The sequence below is a fragment of the Mastigoproctus giganteus genome, chromosome 3 (assembly GCF_048544385.1).
Source record: "Mastigoproctus giganteus isolate SK-2022 chromosome 3, ASM4854438v1, whole genome shotgun sequence".
Taxonomy (NCBI): Eukaryota; Metazoa; Arthropoda; class Arachnida; order Uropygi; family Thelyphonidae; genus Mastigoproctus; species Mastigoproctus giganteus.
This window is the reverse complement of record NC_143577.1, coordinates 130,000,491-130,014,789: the sequence shown is the minus strand read 5'-3', so window position 1 is coordinate 130,014,789 and position 14,299 is coordinate 130,000,491. Positions and strand designations below refer to the sequence as shown.

The 14,299-nt window shown below is 36.3% G+C and overlaps 1 protein-coding gene across 2 annotated transcripts in view; it reads left to right on the top strand.

Annotated features, from left to right (window-relative positions):
• LOC150088269 (phosphoserine aminotransferase) overlaps nt 1-14,299 on the top strand; it is a 327,264-nt gene that overhangs the window by 153,777 nt on the left and 159,188 nt on the right. For both annotated transcript variants that reach the window (XR_016546786.1, XM_090370665.1), the window contains exon 5: nt 8,671-8,748. Coding sequence is in view for 1 of the 2 variants with exons in the window: in XM_090370665.1 (XP_090226791.1) it covers nt 8,671-8,748 (78 nt within the window). In the remaining variant the exon portion in view is untranslated. The remainder of the gene's footprint in view (nt 1-8,670; nt 8,749-14,299) is intronic.

Here is a 14,299-nt window from a genome sequence, read left to right as displayed (position 1 = left end):
ACCTATTGGTAACTCTCTAGGAGACTTCCGGATCAGCTAGTGTATAATCTTGCTACCTCTACTCTGCCAGATAGTGACTGGAGGGAGTCTGAGTAGTGTGTATGCATTGTCGAGGCCATGTTATATCAAGGATCTGGGTATATTCTTACCATGTGTACGCCATATCCAAAAATTTCATTACTTCATACAGCATATCCCACCTACTTTTTCTTACCATTGAATACACCATGAATTGTCAAACTAATAGAGTAAGCTTATCTGCGAAAAGATCTAAATATATGTGGTCTCAATTCTAATCTCAGTTATCAGTTGATTCAACTACTGCTCATCTCAGTTGCCCAAATTATTCGCTCTATCGTTCCTTTCGCATCAAAGGTGGTCCGTTCTAGTATTCCCTGTCAGAGACTTGATAATTTGGAATCTCCTCTTTTCGATTTTCTCTGGCTTAAAATCTCTCTACCTCATTGTGTCAAATTCATCTGTTGTCTCTGCCATTCTCCCAATTGCACTAATCACTTGGAGCTCTTTGACTTCCTCTCTTTGCAACTTGACTTTCTCCAGTCCAACTTTCCTAACAGTGAGGTAATTTTCCTTGGTGATTTTAATGTTCAAAACTCCAGCTGGCTTCCGTTTTCTAGTCACACCGACCCAGCTGGTCGAGATGCCGAGGCTTTTGCAATTACTAATGACCTTGCACAGATTGTTCATTTACCTACAAGCATACCAGACAATCGTAACCATAGAGCCATCACGATCGATCTTTTTCTCACAAACAACCCTTCTATGTACACGGTCAAAGTGAGATGTCCTTTAGGCACTTCAGATCACAACTTGGTGATTGTCTCTTCTCCAATGGAGCCTTTATCTCATGACTATTCCCAACCTCATATTGTTTGGCATTACAAGAATGCAAAATGGGATGACCTGCGAGATTTCTTTTCTTCTTTTCCTTGGTCTGATTACTGTTTCAAAACTTCTGATGTCAACGTTTGCTCAGATCGTATCAGTGAAATTATTCTTGCAGGAATGGAATCCTTTATCCCACACTCCACTTTAAAATCTCGTCCTTTATCTAAACCTTGGTTTTCCAATAAATGTGCTAAGGCTGTCCAAGAGAAGAACGTTGCATATCGTAATTGGCGTGTTTCTAATTCTTCATTTTCATTTTCTGCCTACACCAAAGCTCGCAACAATTGTAAAGCAGTTATTAATCAGTCTCAACTAGAGTTTGAACAGGCTAAGAGTAGAAAACTTGCTTCTTGCCCTAATGGTAGCCGTGCATTCTGTTCTCTTGCCAAAGCTATTGGCCGCAACTTTTGCCCATCTCTGCTCCCACTTCTGTCCAAACCAGATGGTTCTGTTGTCACTCCAGCCAATGATAAAGCTGACCTGCTAGCATCCCATTTTTCTTCCAACTCACATATTAATGATCTTGGTAAAAAACCTCCCATTCCCAACACGCTCCATTCAATGCCTCCTCTGGTCTTCCGTCAAATGGATGTCAGAAGAATTTTGATGAATCTTGATGCTAAGAAAGCACTAGGTCTTTCTAAAATCCTTTTTCAATCCTTCTAAAACTGTCTTGTCTTATATCTTGCAAAAAGGATTCTTCTGCTCCTATGCTTATCTTTGGTGACACTCAGATTTCTAAGCAAAATGATGTATCTCTTTTGGGGATTACCCTGACTTCTAATCTCTCTTGGCACAAGCACATTACAAATATTGCTTCCTCTGCATCTAAAAAACTTGGTTTTCTCTTTCGCTCTCAGCGTTACTTTTCTTCCAAACAGCTGTTTACTTTGTACAAATTGCAAATCTGCCCTACCATGGAATATTGTTCCCACATCTGGGGTGATACTCCCAAAACCCCTCTCATGATTTCTTGATTCCATTCAGAAGAGGGCAGTTAGGTTAATTAATGATTCATCTCTAACAGAGTCTCTCCACTTGCTGTCTCGTAGATGTACTGTTTCTGCTGCATGCCTCTTCTACAGATACTTCCATGGGCACTGTTCTTCTGAATTGGCTTCTATAATTCCCGCTCTGTCTTTCAAAACAGTCCGAACACTTGCCACCACCAGCCAAAATCCATTTACTGTCCAACTTCAAACTCACAGAACCAACTTTTCATCTTCCTCGTTTATTCAGTCAACTGCCATTTTCTGGAACAACCTTCCTTCGTACGTATTTCCTGAAAATTACAGTCTACAGAAGTTCAAGTCTAATGTCAATAAATATCTTCTTTCGTCTTCTCAACCTCCAACCCAACCACACTACTAAATACTATAGGTTCCAATACCTCTCGTGTTTGGGACTTACATTAAAAAAAAAAAAAAAAAAAAAAAACTTTCACAATATGAGGCCAACCAGCTTTGAGACATTGCCATCTGGGTGGTAGTGGTGCCCATCTGAGAATAAGTAACAGTAGTTTTCTCTACCAGAGAAGCATTACTTATTCAAAGTAGTGCAATACTTAAGCAACTCGTTGTGAAGATATTCACAATATGAGATATCATAAAACGATGCATGCATATACTACCTGGTTAGTAGAAATGATGGAGATGCATTACCTATGCTTAAACAGCCTTTTCATTGTGTTAATTGTTCCAGTATAACAACATTATAAAATCTAGATGACAATATTCTTTTATCTAATTCTCTGGGATTACAATTAATATTTTAAGTGCTTTTATTAAGTCTATAAATTATAAAATTATAATAATACTAATATGATTTTATAACATAATTTCATAGTGTACTACTCTCACATAATGTAGCATTATTATTGTACTAATATATCCCTTGACTTAGTCTAATATTTTTAACTTTTTTTTATACTAAAAGTATGGTTCAGATTAGAGCAGCAAAGCAGAGAAATCATAATAGTGGGAATGTTTTGGCTGTGAGGAGAACTGTCAAGGATTGTTGACATTTTCTCTCAGATAAGGCTTTATAGTATGTGTTACTTGCAGAATGTTTGCAGATTCATATATATAACAGGACATAATACAGCTAAGGGGATACTTTTATGCATTAATAATGATAAATGATGCAAGGAAGCAATCTTATACAGCATGTGACAAATTAAAAAAAACCTTGTCTGCACAACCCTCTAAAGACAGGCTGACAAAAAATTAAAATAAAATTTTTGCTTCCAGAGCAAAAGTATTACAAAAGTCATTCTGACTTCAGTGGCAGGGGTAATCATGATTAAGAATGCAATGCAGGATCTTTTGAATAGAAATGGTATTCCACAGGAAACACACAGCATGGTAATCTTAAGGGAAAATCTTATTTAACTAATATGGCTAGCTATATTGACAGTCACTCGTGAGTTTAATGTAAGAAATAGTATCAATGTTGTTGATTTGGATTTTAGGAAATCATTTGACTTATTAATTTCAGGTTATACAGCAGTTTCTTAGGTTGCTGTATAACCTGAAACGTGTTTTATTCACTTTTTTTTTTTTTTTTTTTTTTTTGTTATCGTATGATGTGAGCAATACACGAAGGAACCAGTTTTTACCTGCTTCCTTCGTGTATCATGGCCGTGAGGTCCAACTGGAGAATACGGCACCATCGTAATATCCAAGCCCGAGGTGGGATTCGAACCCATGACCTTTGGGTACTTTACCCACCCAGCTAGCCCAGTCAGCTATTCACTTGTAACATTCTTTGATCAATCTGGGTATAGCTGTAGGACATAAGGCAGAGGGTTGTTGATCACTGGTTACTCTTCAGATTTGGCTAGGATTAAAAGTGGAGTATCTCAGATATTGGTGATAGTTCCACTGTTATTTCTGATCTTGAATGTCATTTAAAAGGATACAGGACACAATATCAAAATTTTCAGATAATATCAAGGTCAATAAAGTGGTTAATGATAATTAATAACTTGTGCAAAGCACTGCTCTTTCAGGACAACTTGGATATTCTTCGAGAATGGCCAGGACCATGGCAGCTATGCATTGATATTCAAAATGCAAGGTTTCACATTCGGGAAGTAACAACCCCAAATTAATTTATACAGTTGGAATTAAAAACATTTTTGGAAGAAAGGGGCTTGGGGATTGTGATGCAGGAGACATGAAATTATCTGTGCAGTGTAGACAGGCAGCAGGAAGGGCCCAAGATATATTTTCTATGACTTACCGAAAAATTGCTTGTACAGTTAGGGAGGTCATAATCCCACTGCAGAAGATACTTTTTAAGACTAACCTTGGAATTTTCCAGTTGAAACTTTATACCTGAAAAGGTCCAAAATATGAGGAAAGACTATGTGGATCACAGAGCTTGGTAGCTAGGTATCTTAGAAGGGATTGGCTTAAGTCTATAAGATGGAGAGGTGAGAGTAAAATTAATAAAGTTTTTAAATTTTTTACAGTTATAAATGATACTAGAATTGAATTATAGCATTTTCTTTTAGACAATGAGTTGTAAATTTCTGGAATAAATTGCCTCATGTATTATTAATATTAATATTTGCAAAATGATAAATAAAAAAATTTATACAGCATCAGCTAAAATTTTTACCCAATTTTGCCCATCCCTTCTATTAATTTGTGTAATCTTTCATTAAATTCATTCAGATTGTCCACTTCCATAACACCAGGTAGAAGCTTATTTTCCAATGATTAATAACACTGGTCAACATGTAAAATGTTATCAAAATGAAAATGTCCAATCTTGATTATGGCGTCTCCGTAGCCAGGTGGGCAGGAGCAGTAGTGCGTAGCACATGCTTCTTGATTAGACCGGGGTTTGAGCCCGTGACTACCAAATACGGAGGATGCAGAAAGGTCAGGAAGTGACCACCGCATATGCCCAGAGCAATATGGCCTTAGTTGCTAATGCTCCTAAAAACCAAATAACAACAACAATCTTGATTACTTTTATGCTGCTTAACAAGAAAATCACAAAAAAATTGTCCAATTGGCATTGTTTTCGAATTACAGTTGAGGTCTCATATTACTCTTCATTATCAACTATGGCTCTTGGCAAAACACGTGGCACCACCCTCTTATCACATGATTGGCAACTGTCACCTCGCTCTGCATCACGTGATAAGTTGCCACCTCAAATGAGTCATCAACTTTGTTGCAGTAATCCTCAAATATGGCTAGGTACTGTGAGATTCTTATCAGTTAATGGTCGTTCTCTGTTAAATTCCTACTTTTTGCACAGTATTTGTATTATGTAAGATTAAATACCACCACTTTGCTTATTGACGGCTTGAAGTGGTGAAACCCATGCTTAGTCTCTAGAGCAAAGTTTCCGGCATCGCCCTCCCCCCATACTTCTCCTTCAACCCATTCACAGTACTAAGTACTATAGGTTTTGATACCTTTCGTGTTTGGGGTTTTCATAAAAAAAAAAAAAAATAATATGCCCTGTAATTGTCTAATATATAATTCAATAGTCCGGATTACTTCTATTACATATGTGGACAAGTCACATTAGCTTCAAAAATCATCCCTTAACTGGAGCCATAAAAAAAGCCTACTTCTTGTACTTTGGGTGTAAAGTAGGCAACCAGGACAAGAACTGGGCTCCACAGCCCAGTTCTGGTCCACACATGCTGCACTACCTGTTCATCAAAACTCAACCCGTGTGAATCGAAAGATACGTTTTATGCCTTTCACAGTGCCTATGATATGGAGGGAGCCAACAAATCACGTCACAGACTGTTACTTCTGTATAGTACCTCCTATTAGAAAAGGGATAACAATGAAGAAAAGGTGGACAGTGACTTATCCAAATATACCATCTGTAATTCATCCCGTGCCTCACACTGAAATACTACCTATTTCTGAACCACTCTACTGTTTTTCTGTACCCTCTGACAAAGCTGAAGACACTGATGAACATCAACTTTATATACACGAAGAAGTATGGCAGCCGTCTACATCAAGGGATCCACCATTTTGTCCAAACCTTTATCCTTCTGAACCACATAAGATCACAAAGTGAGCTTAATGACCTCATCAGGGATCTCAAACTGCCGAAGAATACGGCAGAGCTTTTGTCCTCAAAGCTATAACAGTGGAATCTTCTAGATCATTCTGTGAAAGTGACAACATTTTGCACTCAAAATAAAGACTATGATAAATTCTATAAAACAGAAGGTGAACTCACTGTTTGTGAGGATGTTGATTGTCTAATGGCATCAATGAATATAAGACACGTTTCCGAAGAATGGCGACTATTTATAGATACTTCTAAGGTAAGTGTTATTACACAATGGAAATTGTGTAATACACGATGTATATTACACAATTGCCATCCAAAAAAAAGAAACATATGCAAATGTGGAGAGGTGTACACTCAGAAGTATGAGTGGCAGATATGTGGTGATTTAAAGGTAATTGCCATTTTATTAGGACTACAAAAGGGTTACACTAAGTATTGTTGCTTTCTCTGCGAGTGGGATAGTTGTGCCAAGGATATGAACTACAAGAAGTGGAGTTTGCTACGTGATGCTCCTGAATGAAAATCATTAACACCTGGAATGAAGAATATAGCATTTGAACCTCTGGTAGATCCAAATGAAGTTTTGCTCCCACCATTCCACATCAAACTGGGGCTCATGAAAAATTTCATGAAGGCTTTGGAAGCAAAGCCTTCATGAAATTTTTACAGCTGGATAATTACCTCTTGGTCTCTGCTGGCAAAATACTTTTACATCATTGACAGAACCAAATGCTGTCCTCATTGCCCTTCTCTGCACCTTGCATGTCTACTCTGCTTGGAGAGCTTTGTCACTATACAATTATGTTCAGGATTTTCATATTCCACTAAATTGAGTTGAGTTTATGTCACTCTAAGATTAATACCACTTAAATTGCCTTGCATTTATCAATTTTAAACCTCAATTGCCACTTCTCAAAAACATCATAAAGCTTGTAATTAATTTCTAAGCTGACAACTTGGGGAAAATTTGAGTACTGCATAAAAATCTGGAGGCCCCATTTTAGGAAGGATTGTAGGGCTGCTGTAGTGGGTACAGAGAAGGGCAACAAGATTGATGAGGGAACAAAGGGGGGTTGCTCTTACCAAGAAAAGCTTCAGTTCTGCAAATTGCAGCATCTGGAGATTAGGCGCCTGCGACAGAATCTGACTGAAGTATTAAGACTTTGAATGGATTGAGGAAGCTCATTGGTGATTTCTGTTTACTTTGACTCAGACTATGCACGTGTGGGGGCATAAATTGAAATTGAGGAGGGATGGTTGCAGAATAGATGTGCAGAAGTTTGCCTTTAGCCAACAGGTGGTTCATTGCTGGAACAAACTTCTGCCTGATGTTTGTGGAGGTAGATCGCTTGAATAAATTCAAGGCAGAACTAGACAAACTTTTGGATGTGATCGATAGGTGAAATGAGAAGGGTGTTTTTTCTTTTTTTTGGCTGATGCTGTATAAGTTTGCTTTCTTGTCATTTGCCACTACTAATACTTAATACTAAATCTCCTGACCGACTTAATACTAATCCGCAGATAATGGCAATTTATAATATGCATGTGAGCCCAAGGGGTGAAGCCTAAAAGTTCATTTCTTTTACTAGTAAGACCAAAAATGTGTCCAGTGCAGAAATTGCATGCTGTAATGTGTCAGTTCTGAAATTATTTCAGCCTGCATTGAAATATAATCGTGCAGCGTTTGCTACTTTTATCTGGAAACTGCTAGCTCAAGGTTTACACACAAATATACACTGTCTCTCAAGCCTCTTAAGGCTTTTTATAAAGTTTTCAGATTTCATAAACAATTTAACTACCTTAGGATATTGTGCTTGATTCTTGATAAAATTAAACACTAATTGTTAAGTTATTGTGATTGTAAATTCATTAAGAAAAAATTGAGATTTCTTATTATTCTGCCTTTATTATTATATTTGAGCACATCACTATACATCCTTTCTAATAATTTGTTTAGCTCATTCTTAAATTTATTCAAACTAGCCACTTCCACAACTAGACCCACTTTCATACCCAGTTAGTTTGTTCTGGGTATGGAAGTGGGTTTGGTTGTGAAAGTTGTTCTGCAAATTGCAAAACTGAAGCCTTTCTTGATAAGATCTCCTGACTAATCTCATTGTCCTTCTCTGCACTTATTCCATAGATCCACATCTTTCCTAGATTGAGGCTTAAAAGTTAAGTTTTATAATTTGTTTTGATTCAACAGTTGACCCACATGGCTAGCACTATGGTTATGATTGACATCATTCCGCAAAATGAGTGGAACATGGTGTGTGGAAAAGGTGCAAGTTCAAGTCCTATCATCATCATAATTTATCAGGAAAAACTGAAGCGGTTGGTCTAATAAATTATTAAAAGTGTTATTTGGTCCCATGCTTTTGTCCGAGTATTTCTGTTACATTGTTACCAAGTATTTATTATTTTTTTTTTATGGAAAATTCATAAGAAATGAATTATACCTTTATGCTATGTGAGATTTAATATTAGTTTTACTGGAGGGTATTATTAAAATATTGTTTGCAGCAGAAAAAATTTTCAAACTGTCAATATTTTGTGTGGGACCTAATTTTGTTTGCCTTATATATTTAATTGTAAAATTTAATTTATAATGATAATACAAAAGCTGTAATCTTTAAAAGTAGAATTATGTTAGTGAGATATATATATGAGACTGACTGACTATTAAATTCTGTATTTCAGGAATACCTGATCCCACTACTTGGAAATTAAGCTCTAATGCATCGTATGTTTATTATTGTGCTAATGAAACAATCCATGGTATGTATTTCGAAGTTTTATGTGGTTACATGTTAAAATATTCAATTCTGTTCATTCATTCAATAAACTGGGACTTGACCTTCTATCTGTTTGATTACCAGCAGACTTTCAACTGCTATTAGTAAATGTATTGTTCTTAGTAGAGCAACTCATGTATTCACAAGCTTTTTGGAAATAAACTATAGTGGGACCTTCATATTATATTAATTGGATGAACTATGGATACAGAACAGTGGATTATTTCAGCCCATAACTTCTATGCAGTATTCTTATAATAGGCACTGACTTCATTTCATATGACTGTAGCATCATCACTTACATTCTAGACATTCCAAAATACTCTTAGTGATCTGTTTTCTCTGTCATTAGCCTCCAAACATTTAACAAATATGATGGCACAATACTGTTGTTCATGGACTGTAAGATCAGTGTTGTATTGGAGTACAAAAAGATGGTCTTCACTGCTCATCAGCAACATCTCATCAGAATAGTTAATCAAGCATCACCCGAACATAGGGCACTCTTCTCCTTGCAAATATTGAGACAACTCTCAATGTGAAGATATCTCCAATTCATAATATCCTAGCTTTTTTTGTAAAATAATGAGAGGTTTACCTCAATATAGTACATAGAACACTTCCATATGATACTCTCCAGAAATTAAAACGGAAAAATCGAAAAATTTGCATTACAGTAACAAATAGTTTAAAAAATAATTAAAAATCAATTTAACACAATAAAACTCAATTTAATTTAACACAATTAAAAATCAATTTAACACAATAAAACTCAATTTAATTTAACACAATTAAAAATCAATTTAACACAATAAAACTCAATTTAATTTAACAATTAAAAATCAATTTAACGCAATAAAATAAGAAAATTAATGAAAAGAATTTAACGAAAAAAAATTGCAAAACGATTTTCCTTCCTGAAGCTGACAACGCTTTTCGACTGTATGTTGTGATCACAGAAATGAAAATTACTGAATAGAGGTGAGTATGAAATTTAAATAGGGATTATTTGTCTTCGCGTGAAACTTAGAAAATTTAATGACTTTGTATCTGTATCCTCCCTTTCCAATGTAAATTTGAGCCTAGAATGAATATTATTAAACGAATGTAAAATGTCTTGGATAGTACTACTATCAGTAATAACTAAAACATCATCTAAATACCTCCCATAGTATGTGATACGGGGTCGAAAAGACGCCAAATGTATATGCTCAATCGTTGAGAGATAGAACTCCGATATTAAGCCGCTCAGGCTCAATCCCATTGATTTGAGCCTGAAAAAATTTCACGCTTACTCAGGACTCGGATAAAATCCAATTTAACATCTATCGAAAACCTACAAACACCAGTATGCTTCTGCATTATAACAGCTATCACCCGTTCACCTACAAAAGATTGATTAGCTTTAATCAATTTCTAAATGCCTACAAATATTCAATGACGGAATCTGCTCCGGGCTCAGAAATACAAATATTAACCAGATTCTTAAACAGGGGTTATCCCTTTGCTACAATAAACCGAATTAAGGTACAAGCTAAGGATAGGATACAAAATACTACACCATCCAACAATAGTAATATCAAAAAATACTTTATTTCTGTTCCATATGTTGAACAGTGGCACAAACAGATTAACAGATTCTTTAAAGATACCGAATTTAAAATTGTGGCCAGGCCAATACGGAAATTACACACTATACTGAACAATCGCTCAGTCCTTTCCTTGTTCGCAACACAAATTAATGACCTGGTATACAACATTTCTTGGGGTGATTGCGACTTGTCTTATCAGGGTTCGACGCGTTTTCCTTTGAATATTTGTGTTAATCTACATGCAGCCTCAGTTCGTGCTTCTCATTCAGCAGTGTCAGAATTAGCCTTTCACACCGTTAACGAAAACCATACTTTTTTAACGAGGCCAAAATACTTAGTGTCCAACGTAATTATATGCGACTATTAATTGCAGAAACCGTAGAAATTAAATTACACAAAAATTCTGTTAATGTTCGTCAGCCATATCTCATCTCCGATTTGTGGGCTTTTACGTGCATGCACGAAGACAAATAATCCCTACTTAAGTTTCATACTCACCCCTATTCGATAATTTTCATTCCTGTGATCACAACATACGGTCAAAGTGCTGTCAGCTTCACAAAGGAAAATTGTTTTGCAATTTTTTCGTTAAATTCTTTTAATTAATTTTCTTATTTTATTGCGCTAAATTGATTTTTAATTGTGTTAAATTGAGTTTTATTGTGTTAAATTGATTTTTAATTATTTTTTAAACTATTTGTTACTCTAATGTAAATCTTTCAATTTTTCATTTTAATTTCTGGAGAGTATCATACGGAAGTGTTCTATGTACAGTGGAGTCCCGCTAATCCAAACACGTTTTGGTCAGCGGAGGGGAAATTTTTTAGTTCACAAAATATACATTTTTTTGTATTTTCCAGTTAAATTTAAATGGTATTAATGGTACAAAAACATTTAGAATTCCAGAAAAAAATTATTTTATTGTAGTACTGTACTAATACAAAATTAATAAATCAGTGTGTGACATGGCCTATTAAAACTACAGATCTATACTTGCACACCAAAACAGGAACAAAAGTCATTTTTCAGAAGTAACAAACTGTGTTAGTTTCTTTTGACGTAACGATGAAAATCGGCTAAAAGATGCTATGTTTTGCCACTGCTTCATAAACATGTAGTCTGCTGGTGTAGCGTGGGATCTTGTTCTAAGTAGCGTAAAGTGAGGTCAAGGGCCACTGCCGCGTCTGCGTGCGACACAAGTTGTTCCACAGTACCACTGGGCTCGTCATCACTCCCCTCATCATTCTGCTTGGAGTCTTCTTGGGTGACAGCTGCCACGATGTCCTCATCCAACAGGTTTTCATGACCTATTCCATCCGCTGCAATCCACTCGTTAACGTCAGATTCTGTTGCTTCCTCGCACCCGGGAATTTCCTGTATGAGCTGAATTAATTGTTCTGTGTCATTGTTTTCATCAGAACTATTGACAAAGCTGAGAGAGGGCCATAATTTCTTCCATGATCTTTGTATGGACTGCTCGGTTACATCATCATCATCATCATCATCAGCCATTTTCAATCCACTGCAGGATGAAGGCCTCTCCAGCAACTTTCCAGTTCCTTCTGTTTTGAGCACTGGCCATCCATTTACTACTCAAAATCTCATGAATTTCATCTATCCACCTCCGCCTTTGTCTTCCAGGTTTTCTTCTAGCTCCTCTTGGGTACCATTCTGTTATTTTCTTAGTCCATCTGTCATCATGTCTTCGAGCTATGTGTCCTGCCCAAGACCATTTTAGTTCTTTAGTTTTGATAAGAATGTCCTTTACTTGAGTTTGCTGCCTAATCCATGTGTTTCTCTTCTTATCTAACAGTCTGATTCCCAATATAATTCGTTCCATTCTTCGCTGTGTAGTTCTTAGCTTCTCTTCCATTCTTTTGGTGAGTGCCCAAGTTTCACTTCCATAAGTCATGGTGGGGAGTATACATTGATTCATTATTTTACGTTTCAGACAAACTGGGATATTGCTCTTCAGTATGTGACTATATTTCCTGAATGCTATCCATCCAAAATTTATTCTTCTCTTGACTTCCAGCCATTTATCATTATTACAGCTAATAACTTGTCCCAGATAAGTATATGACTCCACCTTTTCAATTGCTGCTCCTTCAATCATTATTTCCCTTTCCGTGGCATACTTGTTCATCATTACTTTTGTTTTAGCCATATTCATCTTTAGTCCAAAATCCTTACTAACTGTGCATAACTGGTTAAGATTTTCCTCTAATTCTTTGGGATCGTGGCTTATGACCACAATGTCATCTGCAAATCGTAAATGGTTTAGGTACTCTCCGTTCACATTGACTCCTTTCTGCGACCAGTCTAATCTTCTGAAAGCTTCCTCAAGGGCAGCAGTAAACAGCTTCGGAGATATTGTGTCTCCTTGTCGAACTCCTTTCTCGATTTTAAATTTGCTACTGTCTTTGTCTAGTCTAATAAAGGAGGTAGCACTCTCATATATTTTCTTCAAAATCATAATATATGGAGTATCTATGCCTTGTCTTTCCAGTGCCCGAAACATTGCCTTATGCTGTATGGAGTCAAATGCCTTTTCATAATCCACAAATGCCAGGCATAATGGTGTTTTATATTCATTCGCTTTCTCCATTAGCTGTGATATTACTTGAAGGTGATCCATAGTTGAGAATCCTGTCCTAAAGCCAGCTTGCTCTTTTGGTTGATTCTCATCAAGTATTCTTTCTAATCTGTTAGTAATGACCCTTGTGAACAACTTGTAGATATGGGATAACAAGCTAATTGGTCTATAATTTCCAATTTCTGATTTATCTCCTTTCTTATGCAGCAAAACTATGATTGCATTATTCCACAGCTTAGGCATGACACCTTTTCTAATGCACTTTGTGAAGAGCCTTGCCAGTTTTTGTGTTATGTCTCTTCCTCCCAATTTTAACAACTCTCCAGTAACTTCATCTTCCCCCGGGGCTTTCCGATTCTTCATTTTCTTCAATGCATGTTCTACCTCATCAGGAAGAATATCGGGTATGTCGTATGTGTTGCTACTTTGCAATCCATCTTCCCCACTGCTGGTATCATTCCCTCGCTCCTTGTATAATTCTCTATAGTAGTCTTCTGCTATTTGAATTATGCCTTCTCTGCTGTTTATAAGTACACCATCGCTTTTCTTCAGTTTCAGTATCATTTGTCTTTCTGTATTACTGCTCATGGCTGCTGATTTAAATCCTTTGTTTTCCCTTAATGCTTGTTCTACTTTTCTTGTGTTAAATCTTCTTATGTCCTCTCTGAGTCTCTTTCTAATGGCTTTGCATAACTCAGTATACTCAATTTTCTCCCTGTCAGTGTTTTTCTTGCTCTTCATTTGTCGTCTTTGGTTCATCATGACAAGTGTTTCTTGACTAATTTTTTCTTCTTTGGATTTCTGTTTCCCTATAGGTTTCTTGGGCTTTATCACTTTCAGAAAGTTGTAATATTCCTCGTCGATATCTTGGTCCTGAGCAGTCTGCAGAAGCTCAAACTTGTTCTTAAGTTCCAGTACATACTGCTTTTTCTCCTCCTCTGTTATTTCAAAGACCTTTGTATTATTTACTCGAGTCAGTTTTTTCCTTTCCTTTCCTACATCTATATCAAGTGTACATCTTACCATTCTGTGATCACTTCCAACATTTACCTTATTCAGGACGGTAACATCATTCACAATATATCTTCTGTTAGTGAGGATGAAGTCGATTTCATTAGTTGTTAATCCATTTGGACTCTTCCATGTCCACTTTCTGTTCGCCCTTTTCTTGAAAAAAGTGTTCATTACTGACAGTCCTTGAGATTCTGCAAATTCCACAAGTCTTTCACCTCTTTTATTTCTTTCACCAATTCCAAAGTTTCCTATAGTTCCTCTTTCTACACTGTTTTGCCTTTTTCCAACCTTAGCATTGAAGTCCCCCATAATAATAGTGTAGTGGGTTTTCT